The sequence below is a fragment of the Hyperolius riggenbachi genome, chromosome 4, assembly GCF_040937935.1.
Source record: "Hyperolius riggenbachi isolate aHypRig1 chromosome 4, aHypRig1.pri, whole genome shotgun sequence".
Classification (NCBI taxonomy): domain Eukaryota; kingdom Metazoa; phylum Chordata; class Amphibia; order Anura; family Hyperoliidae; genus Hyperolius; species Hyperolius riggenbachi.
In genome coordinates, this window is record NC_090649.1 from 135,311,157 (window position 1) to 135,334,117 (window position 22,961).

Genomic DNA, 22,961 nt, shown 5'->3' on the forward strand with positions numbered 1-22,961 from the left:
CCAAGCTGTGGTTTCAGACTCTTATCAATTCCTCTCATGGGACTCATTCCAAGACAAGCTGATCAAACACCTAGAGATTCATCAGGCCTGATGCAGTGTGCTGTGTACATACTTGATAAAGAGACTTTACCACAGGGTATTGCAGCCAAACAATACGCATTGCCAGGCTCAGCGGCCACTCTTGTCACAGCATTACAATGCATCGAGAATTCCAGCACTTGTACGGCGTGGAGTTGGTTTATATATACTGCACATATTGATGGAAGGGCAAAGGCTTTGTTGCCTATCAGTTATATTCTGTTTAAATTCTACCTTCATTAGAAAAATGAAAACTGCATTTTAGGTTTGCCAATAATAGTAATATGGCTATATTGCTAGCAGAATTTATGACTTCCCACAGTTTTGTGTAGCGCACCTCCTGGGTCCGAACATCTTTAGTCGAATAATGAAGTCGATCTTTACAGACATTTTTTTTTTTACTGCATTATGTAATTGTTCATTGTGAGTGAAGTCTCTTTTATACAGCCAACATATTTGGATTCCATTATTATTGATTTATAAAGCACCAGCATATTCAATGGCGCTGTACAGAGTAAAAGAGACACAAAGCATACTTAAAGTGGATCCGAGATGAACTTTTACTCATTGCATAATTGTGTTCCTTTCCTATTGTTTATAGGGCATTCCTCAAGCCAAATACTTTTTTGCAGGGCTGTGGAGTCAGTACAAAAATCTTCCAACTCCGACTCCTCAGTTTATGAAACCACGACTCCAACTCCGACTCCGGGTAATCAAAATTGCCCCGACTCCTTGACTCCGACTCCTTAGTCTAATATTTAGCAGGGCTGTGGATTTTGTACAAAAATCACCCGACTCCGACTCCTCAGTTTATGAAACCACGACTCCGACTCCGGGTGCCCAAAATTTCCCTGACTCCTCGACTCCAACTCTGACTCCAAAGCCCTGCTTTTTTGTTTTTGTTTTAATACTCTAATTCCCTATAAACTAAACAAGCCACGCCCACAGCTTTTCAGAGAGCCAAGGCACTTTCAGACAGTAGCAAGGGCTCATGGGGGCTCAGTCAGGGCAGGAGGAGGGGGAGGTATTACTAGCCAGAGATTTCAGAGGCAGAGGGGAGGAGGGAGGAAGAGGGGGATTAGGTTTTTTGCTCAAGATACAGATAAGCCTGCCTCTGTGTAATGTTTACAAACAACATGGCCGCTGTCATTGTATCACAGGAAGAAATAATCATTTTCTATTAAAGCTGTTTGCAGCTAGATTTGCTGTGTAAATTATCTAAACTTTAGATAAGATATATAGACAAGTTACTTGTTATAGTTAGTTTTTCATCTCGGATCTGCTTTCAGGCTCATACACACATACCAACAATCAGCCCAACTATCTTTTAATGCCTAGTAAACATGATACAATCTTCTGTCAGATTGACGGTCGAATTGATTATTTCCGACAGGTCTGATCTGATTTCTGATGGATTTTATGATCACTTCTATAGAAACTCGATCAGAAAAACAATCGAAAATCAGATAGGACCTGTTGGAAATAATTGATTTGACAGTCAGTCTGATGGGAAATTGCATCGTGTGTACCAGGCATAAACTTGGTCTGTTGGAAAAGAGTTGGGCGTGTGTATGGCTGGCAAACAACCAGATAACTAACTGGTAACAGGTTGTTTGCCAGACCAGTGGATCAATCTGCCCAACTATCATGCAGGGTGAAACGTGTGTCTTTTGAACAGCTTTGTTGTTTTTGAATGCGGACATGTTGTGCAGTTTGATTAGCTTGTGCACTTAGTATTTAAGTGAGTCTGTTGTTTAGTTGGTTGGAGTGTGTGTACATACTTATCGTTTAAACTTTTTGTTGTGCGGTTGGTTGGGCATTATGTTGGATGTGTGTATGAGCCTACAGACAATGGTGTACACAAAATATAGATATTGGTACTTAGTACTGAATTTGTAGACATAATAAGTAGTGACTAATGTAATACGATGAACAAAAGGGTGAGAGAGCCATGTCATTTCGAGCTTACAGTCAATATAGAGGAAAGAAGTGGGGTGATATACAACATGTATACCATGGGATGGGTTGCAGATAAATACAAATCACTGGACTCTCCTGTGCGTATCACACTCAATGGACTTTCAGTGTTGGGTGGAAATCATCTTGGATTGTAATGTAGACAAAAAAGTATAAGAAAGTAAAATTGGATATCCCAAAGCTGTTATTATGACCATTTGTGTTGAGTTTTTCATGTTTCAGAACCATTCATGTATTCTATTTAGCTAATGCTTTCTGATCTCTTCTCTGCAGCCTGCAAAGTTGGATACTACAAGGCCCTCTCTTCGGACGTGTCCTGCTCCAAGTGTCCACCCCACAGCTATGCACTCCGTGAAGGCTCCACCTCCTGCACATGTGATCGGGGCTTCTTCCGAGCAGACAGCGACCCCGCCTCCATGCCTTGCACTCGTAAGTCCTGAAATGTTTCCACCTTTCCCCAGAGAAAGTGTGTGAAGTCATCCTTGGTGGAATATCCCTCTTTAAATATTTTTCTTCTGTCACTCTAGCATCTGTCTTCTCTCTACTGTACGTCTGCTGTTAAAATATAACAGATACTTGACAGCAGCTGTCACAGGCACAGGAGTACGGCTGTAGGTACCACCCATTGTGCTCCATGTACTTGTGCTGCACTAAACGGAGCACAGCTAAAAGGTTCCCACAGCCCTGCTGACCTCCTTTCCTGGGCTCAGTATAAGGACAGTCATTGTCATACAGGATCAAACAGTCAGCTGCTTTACAGTGCTGGACAGCAATGCCATAGAACTATTCATCTTCATTGAATTATGTCCATTGAAGTTATTTTATTGGGTCAGCAGAATCTATACTAAACAGTAACAGCTGATTGGTAGGATTTGCCTGTAAGTCACACACCCCAGTCCTAATTTCTCTTTCTGACGTCTGGGAATGCTTGGCCATAGCCTACAATAACAAGCAAGCTTTCCTATGTCTCCAGCTGTACATGATCTTCAGACTCCATCATGGTTCCTCTTCAGCTGGCTAACGGCACTGAATTGAATAGTCAGTTTATTTCAGATCAGGTCATATTTGGTCATTTTGGTTTAACAAATAGATTCCCCATTATCGATTAGTATATTTACATTTGTAAGAATCCAACTGAAAATAATCAATAGGGTAGTGTGAAGTATTCTCTCCAATGTGTGTGTGGATAGATGGATAATGTTAGGTTTTAATCAATTTGAATACACTACCGGTATATGTCTCAAATCCATTTGAATTCAAGCCTCAAGACAAGTCAAATAACATTTACAAGTATATTATTATTATTTAGTATTTATAAAGTGACAACATCTTCCGCAGTGCTGTACAGAGTATAGTGTCTTGTCAGTATCCCTCAGAGGGGCTCACAATCTAATGCCTACCATAGACAAATGTCTATATCGTGTAGTGTATGTATCATAGTCTAGGGCCAATTTTAATTGGAAGCCAAATAACTTATCTGTATGTTTTGGGGATGTGGGTGAAAACCAGAGTGCCTGGAGGAAACCAACGCAGACCCGGGAAGAAGATACAAACTCTGTGCAGATAGTGCCCTGGCTGGGATTTGAAGCGCTGCGCTGTAAGGTTAGAGTGCTAATCACTACGCCACCATGCTGACAGGTATATTGTGCCTTTCTCCTGGCGGACTCAAAGCACCAGAGCTGCAGCCACTAGGGTGCGCTTAGTAGGCAGTAGCAGTGTTAGGGAGTCTTGCCCAAGGACTCCTTACTGAATGGGTGCTGGCTTACTGAACAGGAAGAGGCGAGATTCAAACCCAGGTCTCCGAGGCAGAGCCCTTAACCATCAGTGTGTCACATGACTATATAATCTTGCAGTGTTATTCGAATCTAAGGAATGAATGTTTTCATACATTTTGTCTTATTTGCTTAGTAAAATGTAGTTTTGGCTAGTAAGTAAAGATGGCCATACAGTGGTCAATTTTTTTTTTTTTATCGATATCCGGCCGATTCGATCATGTGAAATCTATGCCGGAAACCTTCCCGTACAATTTCTGTACATGATTAATGTGAGATAATTCAGGATAAAAGCTTGGTGAATGAGCCTATGTGTGAGGTATATGCAGTGCAGTCTTGTCTTTTTCTTTCCTATGAATTACACACAGAATTGGTCAGTAAATCTATGCGCTGTAAGTGCCAGCTAGTTCAGCGTCAGAATCTTTCCCTTCATATTTTTTTTCCTTGAAATAATGAGATTTGCTGCTGTGGCTGTTGCTTCCTCACGAAAGGATATTGTTTTTAAATGGCCATTGCACCCTATTAATCTCGGTGGCTTCTTCTAATGCGCTGTGACAGTTATCCGCGTAATGAGCCCTAATGAAATGACTGGAAGCTGCCTGTGAATTTTGCTGCTGCTGTCTGAGAGGCAGGTTGTTGAAATGTAAGGGCAGACCGAGCAACCCGCCGACCTTCTGCCGCTCCCAAGGTCAAGGATGAAAGCCAGTATTTCTTTGCTGACTTGTGTGCGGCGAACATCTCTCAGCGGGATTCTTCTGTGCAGACTATATTTCTTCCTCCGCTGGAAGGATCTGCAGCACGCTATTCCTTCTGCAGGCTTGCGAGCCATGGAAGAGTTAAGGCAGCGGCATTACCCTAAACTAGCGTTCCTCGTCATTCTTTTTCACTTTTTAACCTTCATCTGAATTTCTCTTTTCGCTGTCTCCGAAGCACGTACAGAACAGCACAAAAGCAATTATCGGGGAATCTGCAGTGCCTGGTATGTTCTCCAGGGGGGGCCTGCATCACTGATTCCAAAAGCGCTGCAGCAAAATCCCAGGCAAGGATGAGGTTAGCTGTGAAAAAGGCTCAGTGTTTGTGCTTGCAGGGCGGATGGGCTGAAAAGCGGAACTATAGGTGACGTTTTATGTGCAGGGAAGATGATATATGGTACCCATAAGCTTTACCACACAAAGCTGGCAGCTGGAGGCTACATCGCTGGCGCCACCAGCTATATTCAGTGAGGCCCATTCTAAATTACTGTGCAGGTTGTTGTGCTATTTGGTAGTCTTAGACAAAGCAGGTAATAATAAGTAGAATAGGAAACTAAGCAGCAGATACATCAGTGAGTGCTGGTAGGTTTGGTAATATCTGTGCCGCATAGACCACAGTGATAGTTGCAGCTATGCCAGTGCTCAGGCGGTAATCATTTGGCGCCTAATAATTGTATTTAGGCGGATATGGCCGAAGGGCAAATTTACATATTTGTGGAGATTGCGATGCAGAGGTCGGTTAGGAATCTAGAGAGGAAGGGTCAGGGATGTGAGAATGGGGTCAGGTTAGGCAATAGCAAAATACTCATAAAAATTACTGACATTTTACTATTGTAATTACATAAAGCCCAATAGTAGAATATCATTAATTGTACTTAAAACCCTTACAAAGAAAACCCTGAAATACCTCAGGAAATAAACTAGTCCAAAACCTGTTGGTTCTGTCAAATTTTAACTGCTTACTTTTGTTGTTGGGGTGGTCCTTTAAAGGACAACTGTAATGAGAGGGTTATGGAGGCTGCCATATTTATTTCCTTTTAAGAAATACCAGTTGCCTGGCTGTCCTGCTGATCCTCTGCCTCTAATACTTTTAGCCTTCAACCCCAAACAAGCATGCAGCAGATCAGGTGTTTTTGATATTATTGTCAGATCTGAGAAGATAAGCTGCATGCTTGTTTCTGGTGTGATTCAGACACGACTGCAGCCAAATGGGTCAGCAGGACTGCTAGGCAAGTGGTATTGTTTAAAAAGAAATAAATATGGCAGCTTCCATATACCTCTCACTTCATTTGTCCTTTAAAGCGGAATTATCACACATACCTTCTGTTCCAAGAAGGCAAAACTATATTTAGCTTTGTTTTTTACCAGAGGGTTTTTTTCTCTCTTTTAATCTTTTATACGTTCCTATTGGTTCTGGATCACCATGAGCTTTCTGGGGTGTAATCTTGTGATTTTATATAGATGTGAACAGCTCAGCGTTAGTACTATGATTCTTAAATAGCCAGAGTTTATAACTGATACGATTTGGATTAGCATTTCACAGCTATTGCTACAGATCAGCTACAAGTAGTGCCTTTTCTGTCATCACCTTGAGTTCATCTCATCAGCACTCGAGCGGGTGGACATAATTAATTATCTTGGCTGTCTAGTGTTGGCACATCTGTCTGGGGCTCCCAGTGTTCCCTAGGCACAAGCAGCACTCCGTAATTTAAACTAAAAGTACCAGCTGTTTCTTTGTGAGCCACTCTGACCTTAAGGGAGTTTATGGTGTCACTGGTTTAATAGGAATCCCCTTTTGTAAAGTTTAGTCTTCAGGAATTGTATTAGGAATTGCACTTCAGTGTTGTGGAGAACCCTGAGAGCCTCAAGGGAGCTGGGGATTAATTGCAGGTTGAAATGCCTTGAATGGCATACCAGTGCTTCATAAATTCTTTGTATAGGGTGCCTGCAGCCTTCACCAATACACAGACCTTTTTTTTATCCTTTGATGACCTCTCGATTAGGGAATCTTTCTTTTCACCTGCAATAAATGGGGAATGAGAGGCCAATTGGGTAGTTTGAGTAACATGAAGGCTGATGTGTGTAGTGGACCAACCTCATGCCAACCACCAGAGTAAGACTTTCTCCATGATTCAATTACTGTGTTAAAGGGAACCAAGTGCCACTTTTTCGTCTGCAGTTTGTCCTGGTTCCTAATAGCTATAGGAGCTGCCATGTTCTTCCTTCCCCTTCTAGCTGTTCATTATTTATCCAGGGGAAGGTGTGAAGATAGCATCTTTTGCTTCTCTAAAATCTTTGAAGCATAGTGTCCTGTCATTGCTGTTAAACAACCACCCACATAAAGTAGTGCATCTGCAATTTTATCATCTTTTATTTATAAATTGCTTACCTATAAGCAGTGTTCTATATTTAGTATAAGATACATAATAATAGAATAATACTCAAAGCGGCATTTGACTGCTGTCATCTACTACATTTTGTGAATCAGCATCATGTTTTCTCCTCATTTTCTCCTATGGTACTTACTGTGCTAGGCATGTGATCTTTCCATGTACGTGTTTGTACGTTTTATGCATATGTGTGTTTTTGTGTATGTGGTTTCTTCATCCACAATAACAGGAACAGGAAACGCATCATCGGGCATAGTTTACATAAACTCTAAATACATTAGTAATCAGGCCTGAATAAACCCTTGCTACAAGGTGTATCTAAACACTCTAAATTATCATATATAATCCAGGTAAGCGACAAATGGCAAATAAAATTTGCCATTATAATTCATATAAATCCACAGTACCTATGCAGTCCCATTGAAATACATTGAGTGCGATTTCTGCGCAGGAAAAAAAAAAGTAGTGCAGGTTTTTAGTTTTTCTTTTTAAATGTGCAGAATCGCTATTATTTTACAAATCGCAGTAGGCCCATATTATTACATTAGGCCCCTGGTAATATGTCCCATTGCATAGAAAAAAACAATGTGCAAATTCACCAACTGTAAACCCTGCTAAATGTGTGTGGTGTTAGGCCACCTGTCTTCCAGTAGTGACTAGTGGTGTAACACATTATACGGTGCATTATATGGTACATAAAGTGACACTTGCAGAATAAAAACAACCATTTAAAAGGTAATGATCTCCTGGTTGTTTGAAGCTGCAGGCTACTTATGGGTGCCTGAAGTGTTTAGTAGAAGAGTCAGCCTGGCCTGGCACTGGCAGCCTTCTATTTAGGGTCACTCCACACTTCCTGTGCTTGGGACAAGCCATTATGTGAGGAGGGAATGGGGGGATCTTGTTTTTACAACTGTTGCACGCTGTTTCTTTATTTATCAATCGGCAGCTATATTTTCCTGCCTGTCTTGGCATACTGGGAAATGTCTCAGCGCTGCGGCTTTATGCTGACTGTACTGAGTGATGAGTCCTTCTCAGTCACCCATGTCCAAATGTTAATTTACCAGCTTGTAAATCTTACAAGGTAATTTAAAGTGCTTTATCCACACCCCAGGTTGCCATAGCCTCCACTGAAGCACGGTATTATTGACTGTATACAGAACAGGATGACACGTGGGCTCATCTAATTAGGCAACAAGCACTAGTAATGTGACAGAGACCATATCTCACAGAATTCAGTCTGTGTTCAACTGGAGGATCAGGAAAAGTGATATTAGATGGTCTCTGATCGGCTGTTGTGGGTTAAAGGGAACCTGAGGTGAAAGGGATATGGATGCTACCATATTTATTTATTTATAAACAATTCAAATTGCCTGGTTGTCCTGCTTGTCCTCTGTACCCGCTCGCTGTGCTGTCACAATGACAGCAGAGCTTCCACATCTCAGTCAGAAGCCAATTTCATTGGCTCCTGTCCTGACCCCATGACTAATTTGAGCCAATCACGGTAATCACAGCGCACAATAGGAAATGGATGGTTCTTGTTTAAGGGACCAGAACTGTCCGGTCCCGAAAGGGTTAAGAATTGCTCAGGTTTAATACTCAACTAATCCAGAAACTGAAGAAGGCAAGTTCTCAATGCAACCATGTTGATTAGTGTCAGTTATAAGTATTACTGTTGGAAATGAAGATTCAAAAGCCCTTTGTGTAACTGTACCTGCCTATAGCTGTGCTCTTGTTCAGAGAGGTGTAAAACCTGCGACACTTTAATATTTTCCTATTGGCAAACTGAGACGTTACATTTGCATAGTACTTACTTCCTATGTATGAACTACAAGCTCCGCCTTCTTATGTAGACATATACTTTCTACTGTTATGCAGGGATGCTGAAAAATGTTCTGGGCATCCAGTGTTTTATGTACTTTGGGTGTCACATAAGCATACATCATTGACACACCCACTGCCTGAATCCACAGAGAAGAGAGAAAGCAAGTTGCACTACAGTGGGAAGCATATTTAACACACACACACACACACACACACACACACACACACACACACACACACACACACACACACCACACACACTTACCACACACACACACACACACACACTTACCACACACAGACACACACACACACACACACACACACACACGCTACTTTGCTTCTCTACACTGTTTACATTCACTTCATCATGATTGCTATTAGAATTTGCCTAGTTCTGTTTTGGTTGTAATTGAGCTTTAAGACGGTTGTTGTTTGTGCAGGACACAATCCAAGGACAATTACAGCAGGCCAGCATATGAACAGACCTAGTTAGCCTGCAGCTGGGCTCGGCCAAGCATGCCTGTTGATCTCTTTGGAGCAGAGAAAGGACAGAGAGTAAGCAGATCTCCCATTGCTGAGGATACAATAGGAACTGACCGGGAATATGTGACTGCAGGCTGCTAATCCCCCAAGTAGGGTGTCTGTCCCAAAAGGTGGCAGAGGGGCATAAAGACATACAATTCTTGCCATATCCAGTGCAGATATTCAAGCCAAATAGCAGTCAATTCATGTCTCAGGTACCCTAATGAAAGGGACCTGGAGGCTGCCATATGTTCTCTTTTTTTCTTTTTACAAAATACCAGTTCCTTGGCTGTTACCTCAGTTTTTTGCCCTGCATTGGCAGAGTCACATGTGGAACAAGCATGTGGCTGTGAAGTGAGACTGGAGTAAAACCACCCAATCTGCATGCTTGTTCCAGGTCATTGATTGAGAAAATGCCAAGTTAAGCCCCATATACACTTTAATTTTGATTGGCCGATCATTGGCCAATTTTACCACCTCCGTGTAGTATGAGAGTTTACCTACTCAATCGGTTCATAGTATTAAGAATCTGTTGGCCATTGTATTGCATGAAGGTGGTAAAATTGGACAATTAAAATTGGATGTGTGTATGCACCTTTAGTTATAAACCCACGCAGCCTCCATACTACGGTAGTTACATAGTTATGCCAAGTACAGACTTAAGACTACTATCGTTCGTATCAACAGATAATTTGCAGACAAACGACCGTTCGCCAACTGGAATGCTGAACTACCTTAACAACTAACTTTTTATGTTCAAACAACCAATCTTGAACGATTGATGCGCGCGCATACAAAAGTGACGTCAAAGTTTGTTGGGTGATGGATTCTGCGCATGCGCGAACAATCGTTATCTATCGACATCTATGCACACTTTTGTTTTGTAATGATCGTCATTCAATTTATTCCGTTTCAACCCAAAATATCCTCTTACTGATAGCGTTCATTCGTCATTAAATTTATTGATTGTTCGCTAAAAATTCTTCCCCGGTTGTTGGCCGAACGATCGGTAACTGCTGTTAAGAACGACTATATTCTAAAGTCTGTACTTACCATTAGTTTGAAAAAAGATCAAGTTCAACCAGGTGAAATAAATAAATAAATCGGTAAAAATTAGAAACATTTCTTTCTTGCGCCCTCTCATAATCCTGTTGATCCAGGGGGACGCAAAAAAAACCTTTTCAAGGCTTCGCCAATTAACTAGTCTACTGTAACTATGTTTTGCGCAGCATTGTTTGGTATTGTGTACAATATTTATGGTAGCTGTATGCTGGGGCCTATATGAAGTCACTAACTGTTGAACACATCCTATTCCTCTCCTAGCAACCAATCTTATATGCTCTTACCTGCTGTAGTAACAGGAAATGGAATAGATGATTGGTTGTTCGACAATCAAACCATCAGTACATGGAAGCTATAAAGGGCTCCTAAATAACTGCTAAATCTAATTTGTGAAATTCAGTAAGCCAGCACCTATTCAGTGAGGAGATTTTGGGCAACACTCCCTATTTAGTGAGGAGACCTTGGGCAAGAATGCCTATAGACCCTAGTTACTGCAGCTCAAGTGCTTTGAGTCTGCCGGGAGAAAAGTGCTATAGATATGTTCTGTGTCTTGTCAATAATTTGAATCTCACAGTTTACCTTTTTCACGGGTAAAGCAGACAAGGATTATTACTATTATTATTATTATTATCCCAGCACACAGGCACTGTGTAAAATAAATTCCTAAATGAAGCAAGAGTGGACAAGCCCATCTGTAAATACTGTACAATATATAAATTATTACAGTTTCCCAAACAGGAGGTACGTAGCTCACCATTTACAATTTTACTATACAATGATAAAACTGAATGAGGCATTGTCTGCAAAATCCATTTTCTTGAATTCTCAGATCATGAAGTGTTCGTTTTTGATTTCTTCTCATTACTTGTTATTTTGAATGATAAATTAATTGTTTTGCTCTGGGCGTCTACTCCTAACCTAACGACAGACCTTAGCAATCAAGGGAATGCATAAAGATAGCAATAATAATAATAATAAAGAAATTCCGTGCTAGGCTTCTCCTTGTCTGTGTCTCCTCTTACAACTAATCCGAGCCTGTGACACACACCCTCTCCAGTCCAAACTCGCCCAGCCGAGAAACAGAAAACTGTAATTTAATGGGCTGCGTCAGATCCTTCTTGAGAAAATTGCCCAGCTTAACGAAAACAAAATGTAAGCTTAGAATTGTCAGTAAACAAAACCAGACTGCAGGCACAATGGTTCCTGGTGTTGGAATGGGGGCCGGAGGAGGCACCACCCCAAAAATTCTGCTCCTCTCAGTGAAAGACCACTAAGCATTCAAGGTCACTCAATAAGAAATGGCAAGGTCAGCTGAGGTCCTGGTGTGATTAGTATGTGAATAGAAATCTAAGCGAGCTGAAAATCCAGAGATCTGGGAATCGGTTTTAATTAACCCAGTGGAACGTTTTGGATGGCTTCTCCGGCTAAATAGAGGACTTCAGATTCATTTGTTATTGGGGTGCAGTAAGGGAAGGGTTAAATCTATAGCAACAGTTCCAGGGAGGTCGATATTACCATAGGAGAGATGCAATACCGCAGGGTACATTTATTGTGAATTCCATCCTGTTTTGGTCCTATTGTTGTCTAAACGAGCCGACATTTCAAATTAAGTTAGACGGGGGAATCTGAGAGGGGGGAACTAATTCTACCTGTTTATAGGATGAACTCCAAACACCCAAGTAATGAAACAAGCATTAATTGAGTTTTTTTACTTTGTGGGATTGACTTTGCATGTAGAACGTAGAGATCTGAAAAGATATCAGTCTTGCGCAGATGGATTGAAACCTACCTGTCAGATTTGGCACCATTATTTCCATCCACCTTGCTGATAACGTCAAGATTTTATTCCCTATATGCCTGCCTCCCCCTTTGTGTTATGTTCAACTGTCACCTTCTCCTCTCCGTATACCATCTCCATTCATGTTGGGAGGGAGGGTGGGGGGCTTTCTCTGACCCATCTCTCTCTTCAGACCTGCCAGCATCTGCGTGCCTAGTTTTCCGCTTGGCTGCTCCTGTGTTCAGAAGCTGCCTGGGCCTCGTCCCACATACCAATTACTGACTTTTTACTTTCTGAAGATCTTGATTCATTATTGCGTATTTTCCCACGTGAAAGTGGACGTAGCCGTTTGGAAAGGTGCCCTCACCAGCTCCTTGTTACTAAGGATGGACAGTGGTACAGAGGTGCTAGAAACCACGTGTGCCTGGGTTTCAAAGTAATTCCTTTACCCTCAAAATGTTTTTTGTGTGGGCATCAGTTGGATGAGTAACCTCAAGGCTCGTTTAATAGTAAAAAATGTTTTGCTACTTCACTAGCATAAGTGTCATATAGGTTCCTTAGATTGTAAGCCTTTGGCAGGGTCCTCCCTTCCTTAGTGTATTCTACATGATTGTGTGCTTCTTTCCTATGACAGCCTCGTATTTGCATTACTGGGCCTACCTAACCAGCCCAAAATCACATGATCATGCATTTTGGACTGTTTGCCTTGTATAGCTTTGTCCTATCATGTTGTATAACCTTGTTATGGCTGTCATCCTTTGTATCATTGTATGTATTTATTGTCAAGTGTTAATATGTTAGAGCTTTAAGTATAAATAATAATAACCAAGTGATAAGCTGCGCAACAAAATTTGTCCACTTTCTGGAAATTCTGTGGACTAAACCCCCAACAAACTGCAGTTCTTTGCTTGGTTGAGCAGCACCTATTTTCACTGTAAATTTGGACACTAAACAGCAGCTCCACTTAAACAAACATCTGTCAGAAAGTTGCTTAATAGGTTACATGCATGTACAGACACAGGGAGTAATGATAGGGACCTGCGTTCTCTCTTTTTTTAATTTATTTATTTTTGTGACTTAGTTTTTCAAAGTAATGTTTTAAATACTTCACAAGGTAACACAGGCACATCATGCCTGTACCCGGCATTTGTCCACCTCAGTGTATGTGAGAAAGTTCTCCTGAGAAATTTCTCCTGACTCTAATTTTTGTTTCTATAGTGCTTGTTTACAAGAGAAACATGGAATGTGACTGGTTGCTACAGGCAACAATACTACAATACTATACTCACATGAGGCCCTCTGTCCTCGGAGCAGTGCTTTTCAGCGCTGCTAGATTTGGGCGCAGCCGGCGCCTCCATAGACTTTAATAGGAATCACTCCTATTGAAGCGCTCAGTGAGTAACGTCGGCTCCTTCAGAAGATGGAGCCGAGGTTGCTTAAAAACATAATAATTCGGCCTCCAGCAATCGCTGGAAGCCGAATTATTTCATTCCCCCACTATCCATGGCGGCCTGGAGGGGGAATAGTAATTAAATCGGCCCGGACTTGTGCAGAAGCAGGATCAGCTATATACCGCTGTATCCTGCGCCCAAGTCTACCGGCGCCGATTTCAAATGTACTCCTCTGTCCTAGTTCTAGCTCCATTCCAGGAACAACTGTACTGGGTTAATTGAAGAAATTTGTCCGCTTATCCATCCACCAGTATCAGGAAGAGGCAGGCATAGACGTCAGGCTGAAGTCTCACCGCATATACATATAAAAGAAAGGAAATTTTGATCCAATGAAAAATAACAGCTGAGGTTTCCAACTGTCTCTGCCTTCAGAAGGGGGGCTAATATATCTGTTTTTGACTGCGTGGCTTTTGCATCCCTCAACATTAACTGGAGTATGGGGGGGGGGAGAAGGGGAGGAACTTTCTCTTTGGTCTAATGACATGCCTACAGTATATAACATTGCGCAAAAGAAGCAGCAACTATAGGTGTGGGTGTTTCTGAGCTGCAGTGTGGGAGGAGCAGAGTTGGAATCATTCAGTTAAAGCCTAAAGTGTGTATTGTGTCTGCTTAAGGGCGGGGTTTAGTGACTCCCGAAGTTGAAGATCCTATGGGTAAATATGGAAGTTTTGTGAAATGGAGGGTAAGATAAATAAGAGAGTGTGAGAGGTATTGAGAATATTATTTCATGAAGTTGAAGCATTTATAAGTTGTGAAACGTATGTTTTCACAATCATTTGCTTTACGTAAGGGGATATGGGCCTGGGCCCAGTTGAATAAGGGAAAATCGGGGATCAGGCAAAGCTTTTTACCTGCACTCTCCCCCAAACTATGTGGTGTTTGGAAGCATGAGCTCATCACCCCAGCTAGATGCCTGGTTTGATAGATCACCTCTTCCTGTCTATGGGTATCTCAACAGTTGTTTTCCTTTTTGCTGTGTCTTCTTTGTAAGACTTTTTTTGAGTTTTCATGCTGCGCTTTAACATTTTCTATCTCTTAACAGGTCCGCCATCAGCTCCTCAGAACCTTATTTCCAATGTGAATGAGACCTCAGTGAATTTGGAATGGACTGCTCCTCAGAACACTGGGGGAAGGACAGATGTCTCCTACAATGTGGTCTGTAAGAGATGTGGTTCTGACCTCACCCGCTGCCGCCCTTGTGGGTCTGGAGTTCATTACATACCCCAACAAAATGGCTTGAAGACTACCAAAGTGTCCATCACTGACCTTCAGGCGCATACCAATTATACCTTTGAGATCTGGGCAGTGAACGGAGTGTCCAAACAGAACCCTGGTCCAGATCAATCCGTGTCGGTGACCGTTACAACCAACCAAGCCGGTAAGTGTTGCTTGAGTTATTTTAAAACAGCAATGGAGGTGTAATTCAATATTATCTGCATATACCAAATACAGCGAGGAAATAACAAAACAAAGAAAGTCAAAGAGAAAATGTTTAATTGGCAAATGAGGAGAAGTTTGAAATTATTTTTGCTTTGCAGTTGACATATTATGAATTGTTAGTTTCGACCAGTTCTTGTTGACAAGGGTATATCAGCATTTTGCATTTTTTTTTATCTTGGCGACTTTATAATTCAGAAGTGCCCTTTGTCAGTGACAAGTGTATGCTAATAACCTCCTCACCCCATCATTACTGAGTCGCGGCAGCTCATCACCCTGTGGCAGTACATGTCTGGCAGTGGTGTACCCGCAGATAAGTGCCATCTGAAAAACCTGGAACATCGAGCGGCCCACAGCTTGGACCGTGTGAAAGTCTCCTGGCACTTATTATTTTAATAGGCAAGAAGAGCATCCTGATTTAAATATGCAAATGGTCCGACTCATCGTTTTGTTTGCTATCCACGGGCAGTGTCTTCACCCATCAGGACAGTTTTTACTTGTGTTCAGCTTGTGACAGACTTTGAAAGTGTGAATGGTGCCGCTGTCTGACAGGCACTCCGCAGGGAAGGGATGGCACAGAGAGAGGCGGAAGATCCGTCAGTCCAGCCAGAGATGCACAGTCAGACAGCTGCACAAGAGCGCCGCCATAATGCAGCCATGACACATATCTCAGAAACACGGGCTTCTTCCTGGCTTCAAATGCCGCTACAAACAGCATGATACCAGAGGCTTGAAGTCTGAATTATCTTCATTTTTTCTGATATTTAACTGTATAAGGGGAGTTCACACTTTGTTTTGTGGAACTTTGCAGAAAATATTTAACCATTCACACCACTCCCTGTGCCAATGAGCTTACAATTTACTTCTTCTAACAAAGTAAAGTTATAGGAATACTGAGGTGACATGATGAGATATACATGTGTATGTACAGTGCCAAGCACACAAATAACTATGCTGTGTTCCTTTTTTTCAATCTCTGCCTGAAAGAGTTAATAATCAGGAATGCAATTGACAGTTTTGGTCCAGTCGGGACCTAGTCCGGACCTGATTGGACTATAGCGTGCGTAACCCTCACTGATAAGGAATTACAGCCATAAAACACTTTAAAATACATGACCTATTGACCCTCTTCTATCTCCCCCCTGCCCTCAGTAGTTGTATTTGCCAGGAAAACTTTTATGGCTTTAATTTGCTTATCATTGATGTTTACTATATTACCAACAAGGTGCCGACAAGAGAGAAGCAGTCAATTCCATGCCTGAAAATTAACACTTTCAGGCAGAAAAAGAAAAAAAACAGCCTGGTTATTTACATGTTTTGCACTGTACATACACATGTGTATCCCATCATGTCACATGTCGCCTCGGGCACACTTTAAGCATGGACTTTAGATGATGGTCACCAACCCTTGAAAGTTTTTAGTTGAGTTTTAGGATTTCGAACAGGAAGTCTGATTTTTACAAAAGCGAGTGGTAGGACAGAAAGAGTGGCCTGTAGCAATCTGATCTGAGATCTCACGTTTCCTGAGATGGCTGGTTGCAGTTTTCAATAGCCCTAGATTTCCTGACACAGAAATTTCACATGTGAGATTAGTAAGGGATTTAAATTGACATTTTCCTAAATAAAGTATTCCGCAATCTTGAGGAATGATTGGGAACGTGTATCGGCCCTGCAAGCATTTGGCAAGTGACTTCTACCACAAATCAAGCTTTCTTAATAATATTACAATTACGAAGTCAAACCACCCATTTCCAAAAAGTTGATTTGTGTGTTTGGACAGGGCTGCGTGCACAAACACTGGAGGGAACGAGAACGGATCGTGATCACAAACCATCACCCACGAGATGGAAGAAAGAAAACCATATGAGGGCTGCAAAGAAAGGCTCTCTGTTGGTCTTCTTGCTCCCCTCAGTTTTTGTGGGGGGGAGGGCTCTCTGCTCCGCTGAATGCTTTTAGAGGTTTTTTTTGTATTTTTTTTTTTAAAGAACTCAACAGTCCTGGCTGTGCCAACAGACATAAACAAAACACGTTTGGGATCAGTTACCCAAACGAGTCACCCCCTTGCTCCTTCTCTCCATCACATCACAGCTTGCTGGACACAGGATACACCAATTAGCACAGAAAGTGTGTAAATAAATTGAACAAGCCTTTTCCCTAAGAGAGGCGACAGATAGTTTTAAGCAGCTGTTGGCCGGTCAAAGTTAGGCGTTTTTAGAAATAAGCCAAGCGGCCAGATTACAGCGCTGAGCTGCTTGGAGCCTCAAGAAAATACAAAGCCGGATAAATAGGTAAACTATCGCCCTCCTAATTACCTGCCCTTTCTCCTGCCCATTCAAGGGTACATTTTCATTCCAATGTAAATACAGTATGTTTAATTGCCACTGTCTCTGCAATCACCAAGTGCCATGTAGTCAAAGTGGACTGTTCCTCTTGATTTCTGTTACGGTATTTTTTTATCTTGGTGATGTAGCCAACTGCATCAGGTCTTTGACTGGTGGGACTTTCCTATAGTTGTGAATGTGCTATTTGGCCAAATGTAGATTTCTTGTAATAGAATAGATTTGTTTCCAGTTTGTGCTGTTCCTAAATATTAAGAATGAGAGCAGATGAGCCTACATAATACATATGTTGTACTCCAGCCATTTTCTCACATAATGAAGTGATGTTGGATTTGTTAAAAAAGCACAGTCATTTTGTTCTGACAAGTAACAAAACCCTTTATATTTATCTTAAAGTGGGCAAACATTTTCCTCTGCTTCGTTTCTTCAAGTATTACAGGGTATTGCAAATGTTTTCATTCAGTTGAAGATAGATGTAGAGAGTGTTCTTTATATTTCTTCTTCTCTCCCTATACCTCAACAATGACTTATTGCTTTGACAAAAAGCATTCAGCTAAACCAAACTAAAATCTTTTTGTCACAAATCTGAGTTCACTTCATTAGGTGTCTGAACATGTAATAGTCACAGTCAAGTCTTGCCATCCCGGTTTGGCTATTTCTCCCAGTGTTTGAAGCCACAGGATTTCTTTTGCATTTATTTGCCTTCTACCTGAATGAATATGTTGTCATAGTGTTATTCCCCCCCCCCCCCCCCCCTAAAAAAAAAAAAGAAACATAGATAACTCTTACAGAATCTACACAGACCAGTCACATAGCCACTGTCGTTCTTTCCCACACTGGCAGGCGAAGTGTAGTACCTTTGCAGACTAGGTTATGCCCCTACATAAGCAGGGCTGTGAAATCGGTACAAAAATTATCAGACTACGACTCCTCAGTTTATGAAGCCACTGACTCCAACTCCGACTCCAGGTACCCAAAATGGCTCCGACTCCTCGACTCCTTAGTGTAATACTTACCAGGGCTTTGGATTTGGTACAAAAATCATCCAACTCCTCTGTTTATGAAACCACTGACTCCAGGTACCCAAAATTGCTCCACCTCCACCGCCCTGTACACAAGTCACTGCAGGGGCATTAGTACATTAGTGCAGATGCACCTCTCCATTCATCATTCAGGGACCAGAGGAGATGGGGCTGCCTTTTCTGAGTTTGCAATGCTCGAATGGGACGGGGGTCTGCATGGCTGATATTGTGGTGAAACCCCTCCTGCAGTGTGATGTTATGACCATGGCTCTGACAGTTATCTCTCTGTGAACCTATCATTTTGGGAAAGTTATTAATCGTCTGTGTGCTTTTAGTGTGTTTCACGGTATTTGGTTTCGGAGGACTGTGGTCATCATGGTAAATGGTTCTGTAGGTGTCTAATGGCCCATACTCACGGGCTACAATTGTCGCCGCAACACGCGGCGCGCGCGTGTTGCGGCGACAGGTCGCCCGTGAGTATGCGGCGTTGCACGTGCGCGCACCCAGAACTGTAGCCCGTCGCTGATGTCCCCAGGCGATTGAAAGTGAGTACGCGGACTAGCGGCAGCAACCTCCATTGAAGTATATGGAGCTTCCGGCGGGGGGAGGAGGAACGTCGGCGACAGCTTCCGTCGTGCCGCTGGTCCCTCCTCCGCGTTTGTACGCGGAGGGACCTGGCGACGAGCTGTCGCTGGCCTGTCGCGCACACGCTCACGTGTGCTGGCGACAGGCCACTTTTGCAGCCCGTGAGTATGGGCCATTATGGTCTGTTGCGTTGCATCATGTTGGCACAGCATAGGAAATGAAATCCTGTTTCTTCAGCTCATGTTTTCTGTTGCTTGATTTACATATTAATTTCACTGATTTGTTGGCGCTTTTATCTAGTTTGTGTTGGCAGTTGTGGTCTCCTAACATGAAAGAGCTGCATCCTCAGAGCCTGGGTGGAGCTGTTTGCCCCAAAGGCTGAACTGACTTTGCAGCTTGCTCGGTGTTTACCAACACCCCAGTGTTGTGGGTTCTGTGCTGAAAGTGGAACACTTGGCTGCTGTGATTGCTGCTTCCCCTGCTTGGGGTGATATAAACAGTCTGCGTCTGTCTTCAGTGCTGTGGGCTGATGGGGCATGGATAGGCGGCTAGCACGGTTTGTACCATAACACTACTCAGAAGTAAAGCCTAACCAAAATACATACAGGACTGGAGCAGTTGCTGAGAGTGACGAATCAGAATCCTTGATCTTGGCACCATTTTTGCAAAAGTTTGCTTCAATCTTCCTTGCACTAGCTTTAATAAATCTTCCTTAGTGTCATGAGTGTGCTAAAAACAACAAAACAGAACTATCTATGTAACTGTACGGTATTCATACATCTAGCGATGTAAGTGACCAAGAGACAGATCTCTCTCTGATCGAATCTGATCGGAGAGAGATCTGTTGGCTACCATAAACCGCAGGCCAATTCCCGATCGATTTCCACATGAAATCTTTCAGGAATCGGCCTACTGATGTTACTTTGCCGCCCCTGATGCCGTCCCCCCAGTGTAAATTGTGCCCCCCTCCCCGGTGTTCATCCATTAACCACTTCACCGCAAAGCGTTTTTTACCCTAATGGACAAGAGCGATTTTCACCTTCAGTGCTCATCCCTTTCATTTGCCAATAGCTTAATCACTACTAATCACAATTAAATTATCTATATCTTGTTTTTTTCAGTAATTACTTTATTTTCTATGCATTTTAAAGGGAAAAACAAGAAAAAAATGAAAAAATACACTATTTCTCCAATGTCATCCCCTATAGTTTTAATATAAACACTGCTACTGTACATAAAACCCACACATTTTATCTGCCTATTTGTCCTGGTTATCACAAGATTTTAATTATGTCCCTAGCACAAAGTATGGTGACAATATAGTAATAATATTTGGATTTTTTTCCTCCCTAATCTCACGCGCACAGCAGCAGCCACAAGGTTTGACTTATAAAAACGTCCTGGAGCCAGGCTCTAGCAGGACATTTGTTATAAGTCTGGTTGTCATTAAGTGGTTAATATGTAACCTGTCAATGTCCACCACTGACTCCATCCTCTTCCTCAACCATGTGGAGCGCGTGTGCGAGGAAGAGGATAGAGACAGCGGCAGACACCGGCAGGTAATGTATTCATACACGGAGGGCACATTTTACACTGGGCAGAAAGAGCCAGGGGTTTCTTAACTTCGCCCCCGATACCGCTTCGCACCCGATTGAGCATGTCGGCCCGCGATTTTGCAGCACATGTGATCAATACATGCAACCAGTTTCGGGCCCAAAATTTACATCGTCCATCGGGAATGATCTTGGGGGCACCGATATTCATCAAATTCAATTATAATCATCGAATCTGGTGGTCGATTGGCCGCCAAGTCTCCTGATGAATGGCCACCTTAAAGAGAACCCGAGGTGGGTTTGAAGAATATTATCTGCATACAGAGGCTGGATCTGCCTATACAGCCCAGCCTCTGTTGCTATCCCAAACCCCCCTAACGTCCCCCTGCACTCTGCAATCCCTCATAAATCACAGCCACGCTGCTGACAAACAGCTTGTCAGAGCTGGCTGTGTTTATCTCTATAGTGTCAGTCTGCTGCTCTCCCCGCCTCCTGCAGAACTCCAGTTCCCGTCTGCATCCCTTCCCTCCCTGCTGATTGGAGGGAAGGGACGGGGGCAGGGACCGGAGCTATGCAGGAGGCGGGGGAGCAGCTGAGACTGACACTACAGATGTAAACACAGCCTCACAGCACGGCTGTGATTTATGAGGGATTGCAGAGTGCAGGGGGACCTTAGTGGGGTTTGGGATAGCAACAGAGGCTGGGCTGTATAGGCAGATCCAGCCTCTGTATGCAGATAACATTCTTTAAACACACCTCGGGTTCTCTTTAAAGCTTCTCTTTCTTGTAGCTAAATTTGAATAAGCTTTTCGAAGGTGGGGGGGCAGAATACTCACACCTGACGTGTCTGCTGTTCATAGCTGTACAATGCTACAGTATCCTGTTTGCGATGAATGCTTTGTACTGCTGGAATGTACAGTGGTCTAGTGAGTTAACGGTTAAGCACAGACATTCCCAACGCAAAGCCATAATTAAATGGGCTCAGTAATATCCATGTCTGGTTGTGTTGCTGCTTTGTGGAGAGGAGCCCTTGTAATGAAGACTTTGTGGCAGCTAATGAGAGCAGACTTGTGTAGACTGAATCTGGAGGGACAGAGAAAGGTAGCAGTTTTATCTACTTCTGCCATGGAGGAAAATGGTTATCTTTTCGCAGCAGCGGAGTGTCTGGCTTGCCAGAAAGACGCTGTCACCTGCTTTGTCCTGAGAGAAAGGAGCATTGTGGGGCAGCCTGAACACACAGCCCTGACCCCTGCTGCTACCAAAGGCTTCTCTCTTGTTAATAGGCCAGTGTACTGGGCCATGGATTTGGCAAGCTGCAGCTGTCTCTTCCTTGGGTGTCATTGGGGTAATTGGGTAGCAGCAATGGGCCCAGGGAAAGGTGCAGGCTGTGGGGGAGGGTGTAAACCACAAAGAGAGAGTGTCAAATACCTATTTTTATTTTTTTATTAAAAAACAAATGTTCTGTAGATGAAAGGATTTACTGCAGTGTGATTAATAGCAAACTCCTAACATGTAGGCATAACTACCTGTTTATTAATGGTATGACTGTAATATAATTTACAAACACTGCGACCATGATACAACTGTGAAGATACTTTGTTAGTTTAGATAGTTTGCTTAAAGAGGACCTGTAGTGAAAATAACGGGTACTTTTCCGTTAGCTGGGCGCATCGGATAGGTGACGCTAATTACATTAATAGTCACGTAACAAAAGTGTAATGTAACCAATTCTTTTGTGTTTTTTACTGGCTGTCGCGCTGTGGCCAATTGTATTATCAAAAGTGAGTTAATTTAATTAAATTAAGCCGGTGGCATGGTAACAGATGAAGCCGCCGGCTTCGGCTCTCGCTCTCCTCCCCCTTGCCTCTCTCCTATACAATACTGGCAGCCGGGGGACATGCGTGTCCCCCCAGAGTCGTTTGTCGCGGCAGGGAATCCTGCCGTTCGTTCTTGTAGAGCGGGTGCTGGCAGAAGCAATGTCTGCAGCCCCCTGCTCTGCTTGTTTTCTTGCGACGAACAACTCTCGGGGACATGCGTGTCCCCCGGCTGCCAGTGTTCTATAGGAGAGAGGCAAGGGGGAGGAGAGGAGGCAGAGCCGAAGCCGGCGGCTTCATCTGTTACCATGCCGCCGACTTAATTTAATTCAGTTAACTCACTTTTGATAATACATTTGGCCGCAGCGAGACGACCAGTAAAAAACGCAATAGAATCAGTTACATTACACTTTTGTTAAGCGACTATTAATGTAATTAGCACCACCTATCCGATGCGCCCAGCTAACGGAAAAGTACCAAATAAAGTAGTGAATAAAATGTTTGTTTGTGTTTTTTTTTTTACAATATTTATATATAAGTTATTTAGTCAGTGTTTTCCCTTTGGAAAAGTTTTCCTCACCCTGATTTACATTCTGAAATGTATCA

General features: G+C 42.7%; 1 protein-coding gene across 1 annotated transcript in view; it reads left to right on the plus strand.

Annotated features, from left to right (window-relative positions):
• Nucleotides 1-22,961, plus strand: part of EPHA4 (EPH receptor A4) — a 110,019-nt gene that overhangs the window by 40,665 nt on the left and 46,393 nt on the right. Inside the window, exons 4-5 of the mRNA XM_068280731.1 lie at nt 2,329-2,484; nt 14,648-14,983. Of these exons, the coding sequence (XP_068136832.1) occupies nt 2,329-2,484; nt 14,648-14,983 (492 nt within the window). The remainder of the gene's footprint in view (nt 1-2,328; nt 2,485-14,647; nt 14,984-22,961) is intronic.